General features: G+C 33.5%; 2 protein-coding genes across 8 annotated transcripts in view; one reads left to right on the top strand and one right to left on the bottom strand.

The window, feature by feature from the left end:
• LOC108575079 (CDP-diacylglycerol--inositol 3-phosphatidyltransferase) overlaps positions 1–503 on the bottom strand; it is a 1,842-nt gene extending 1,339 nt beyond the window's left edge. The window contains exons 1-2 of one of the 3 annotated variants that reach the window (XM_017937792.1): positions 450–503; positions 246–340 (exon numbers count right to left, since the gene is read on the bottom strand). In XM_017937792.1, the coding sequence (XP_017793281.1) occupies positions 246–285 (40 nt within the window). In that variant the 5' untranslated portion in view covers positions 286–340; positions 450–503. Of the gene's footprint in view, positions 1–245; positions 341–415 lie in introns of all 3 variants that reach the window. The other 2 variants (XM_017937791.1, XM_017937790.1) reach the window with 2 other exon arrangements.
• Positions 504–2,451: 1,948 nt separating this feature from the next.
• LOC108575078 (probable serine/threonine-protein kinase DDB_G0267686) overlaps positions 2,452–3,649 on the top strand; it is a 19,779-nt gene continuing 18,581 nt past the window's right edge. For 2 of the 5 annotated variants that reach the window (XM_017937789.1, XM_017937788.1), the window contains exon 1: positions 2,452–3,062. In XM_017937789.1, coding sequence (XP_017793278.1) covers positions 2,796–3,062 — 267 coding nt within the window. In that variant the 5' untranslated portion in view covers positions 2,452–2,795. The remainder of the gene's footprint in view (positions 3,063–3,649) is intronic. The other 3 variants (XM_017937785.1, XM_017937784.1, XM_017937787.1) reach the window with 2 other exon arrangements.

Consider the following 3,649-nt stretch of genomic DNA (forward strand, 5'->3'; position numbering starts at 1 on the left):
TATTATACTCAACATGTTTAAAAACATTTATTCTGTATAATTTCTTTTCAAATTTTTAATCTATATTTTTACTGCTTAATATTAATACATGAATTGCACATAAATTATGAGTTTGTTATATTAGCAACAAGTTTATTTTTTAACTGTTTTGATTTAAAACAATATTCACGTAATTTCGTCTTGTAGAAGACGTAAAATTATACACAAATCATTACAAAAATACTAGAATATAAATACTTATTTACCAATAATGTTGGGCACAAACAAGAATATATTCTCAGTCATTTTGCCGCCTTCGATTGTTCCCCACTGTTTTGGAAATAGTAATGGAATCTGTTATCTGTAACCAAGCGTAAAAATTTATCTGTTATCTGCGGTCGGCTGTGTCAAATAATATCTTTTATTCTTAACTTACGAACTTTGCAACCTATCCGACTACTTATACACACCGTGCTGTCTCCAATTTAATCTAAATTACAGCATATAACGTCAATGAATTGATAGAATCGATGATCATATCGCATTATGGTTCGAGTTCGAGATATATCGATCCTGATGACGCATTAGCAGTCACACAACTAACAGTGTTGTATCCATTAACATTTTTACCGATCTATTAAAGTTTCATTTACTAATGTTGTTTAAAATTATAACATATACCTCAAATTATTGCAAAATACGATTCTTGTTTAACTGTGTTATGTTCCGAAAAAATAATATATTTCTTATTAAATTCTTTTTATTGCAATTAATCACACAAATTGGAATAAATTTGAACGCACTGTAACGTACTGTCTTTTAAAACGCGATAATTTGTTATGAATAATTCGTTTTTACTATTTTGATAAAAATTATTTAAAATATGGAAGAAAATCACAATTGCAGAAGATATCTTGACACATAGTTACGCTCCTGAAGCCAGACGACATTTTCGGAGGCTAAACGGCTGGTCCGCCGTTTCTCTGCGCAAAAGCGATCGTTTATTGTGTCGCGAGGAAACTGTCTGTGCAGGTTTACGTCAGTTTTCCTGTAACTTCTTTCTGATGTGATTAACCAAAAGTAATAGCTATTGAACGATAGTGAAATCAAGTGAAATGTTTTAGTGCGAAAATTTATTAACCGTACGGTTGGATTTGGACGTCGTGCAATGAAGTTTCGGGTGGACTACTTTCCATTCACTCGAACACAGTTAATATTGTATTTCAAATAAATCCCGTTCACGAGATTTCCTGTTTATCTTCAAAACAGATATTTCGATAAAAGATTGTCGTCGTAGTTTTTGTGCTATCATCGGAAAGTGCATAGACAGAAGTAACATTATGCGATCGATAATTCACCAACAATTTTGGAATACGCTTCAATGATCGAATCAGGCACTTGTGACTCTAAGCGACGTTTCTGATTGTCAGTGAAAATGTTTTAAAAGTGATTTTAGTGTCTTCCAAGGCCTATACACAGCGGAATAGTAACAAGAACAAACTATATGTTTCTTGATGTGTGTACAAGCAATGCCAGAAGCATTGTCGTTGTTTTGGACAAATACGTTTTCGTGTCTTCCATCCGTATACGGTTGGAACAACGCTATCAATAGATTGCATTTCGTGTAAAGAGAAATTTACAAGCAGCGTACGTGAGAAAAATGTGCATTTTAATATCGACAGCGGCCATTTTGAATTTATGAGTACTCCGAACTACGGCGATTATCAACCTCGTTTTGTAACACCAAAATTGGACTTTCTTTGACGCCTTCCGAATTGAGTTCAAAGGCGTGAAGAACTAATTTGACGTGTCACCTAAAACTATTTACAATTTTCTATTTCTGAAATGAAATCCTAACAAGTGCTATAAAAAGCATTCCATTCGTTTTATATTGTATATTTTAATATATATCGGCTGTTATAATTTCGGCATGAATCGAATAATTGGAATATACGTTGAATCATTACTAAAGTTTGTCCGATATTGAAAAAAGCACGTAAATTTCAAATTATGTATTTTTTTATATTTTGTTACTTATGGAGAAGCAACAAATAATTCCAAGCAAGCATATCAATGGTGAAAAGACGTATAAGCTGGATAGATGTTTCTATTGTTTTCGCATTTTTCTTTCAATAAATATATGACTCGAGCACAAATTCAATATTTGTCTCTCTTTGATATAACATAGTACGCGTTTCAATTCGTTGGAATACATAACGTACTCTACCGACTGATAGTTGTGGCTGAAGCTGACAAGTAAATTTGAAATAACCTCAACAACGAACGATCGCTGGTATCAAGACACAAAAATGAATCACACTTTCAAACTTGTTGTACATAGATAAATATGTACCAACTAATTGAAAATATACGAGAATAATTTAGAAAATGTCGAAAGACGACATTTTTCTGACTGATCGACAGTCACTACACTACATGGTGGACGGTGCCATTTTTGTCACCTTCATAGCGCGCGTGGAACGCGCGTAAAGTCGAGCACGTAGAGAGGATCATCAATTGAATCTCACGAACTAAATAAAAATAATCATTATTATTTACGCGTATATTTTCTCGAGTCCAATTAAACGTGTGAAATATCTGATCGGTTGAACCGGTCGAGCTTAACCTGGTGTAACGTTGGTACGGTGGAAAATGCTTTCATTTATGAGGACGTGATGGTAGTGATGGTTTTACAGACTAATAAACACACCAACGAAATTAAAATAACACGAAATGCAGGAATCTCGAATCGTGTTCTGTGATCAAACGAAACGGGTCGTTAGACCTTAAAAACACCAAAGAAAAATGATAAAACAATGAGTATAGCGGACACAGCGCTGTCAATTTCGATCAAAATGGCCCCAGGGCCGGCACATCGTCAAGAACCGGTAGCACCTGACAAAACTGCTGAAAGCAAGAATAGTGAGGTCTCTAATGAAAGAGATATTGAAAATTCAGTGGTAGATGTTGAGACTGTTAGTAACCAGAGTTCGAGTGCAGAGTGTACTTCAACGAACACTGACACCAATACAGATTCGACTAGTCCAAGTGCACCAACTTGTATTACCTCTGACAGTAAACAGGTGAGTTACAAGAATTAACAGTTTACAAAAGGATTTTGAAATCTTTTAAGATTTATATTAGCTAGCATTGTAAAAGGCATTTATTAATTTACACATAAAAAATGTATGGAAGTACAGAGGTTATTTTAAATACATTGTGAAAGCATTTGAACTTCTTCAAAATGTTAATTTAACACATTCACAGTCTGAGGTAAAAATGTTCTCTCTACTCACACATCCAAAAAAGTGATATGTCTCGCTTACCTAAGGGATATAAACATATTCTTCAATCTCACTGGTCTACAACCAAATCACTACAAACTAGTGTTCTACAAACAAATCACATTCTTTATTCTTAGCTCTTCATTAGCTTTTCATTAACATATTATCTGACAAAAATTCAAGAAACAGCTAGTGGAAAAGATTAGGAAATGTTATGCAGGATACTATATAGACCTTTGAAATAGTAGAATTGATTGGGAACTTGAACCTAAAAAGACAAGAATATATACATAGTATAAAGTGTGCAATAAACCACTTTACATAGATTGCTATAAAACACAGCACTCTTAAAAATTAGGTATTATGCTTCTTATAATCCTATGGAA

This window comes from Habropoda laboriosa, unplaced genomic scaffold, assembly GCF_001263275.1.
Source record: "Habropoda laboriosa isolate 0110345459 unplaced genomic scaffold, ASM126327v1 scaffold204, whole genome shotgun sequence".
NCBI lineage: Eukaryota > Metazoa > Arthropoda > Insecta > Hymenoptera > Apidae > Habropoda > Habropoda laboriosa.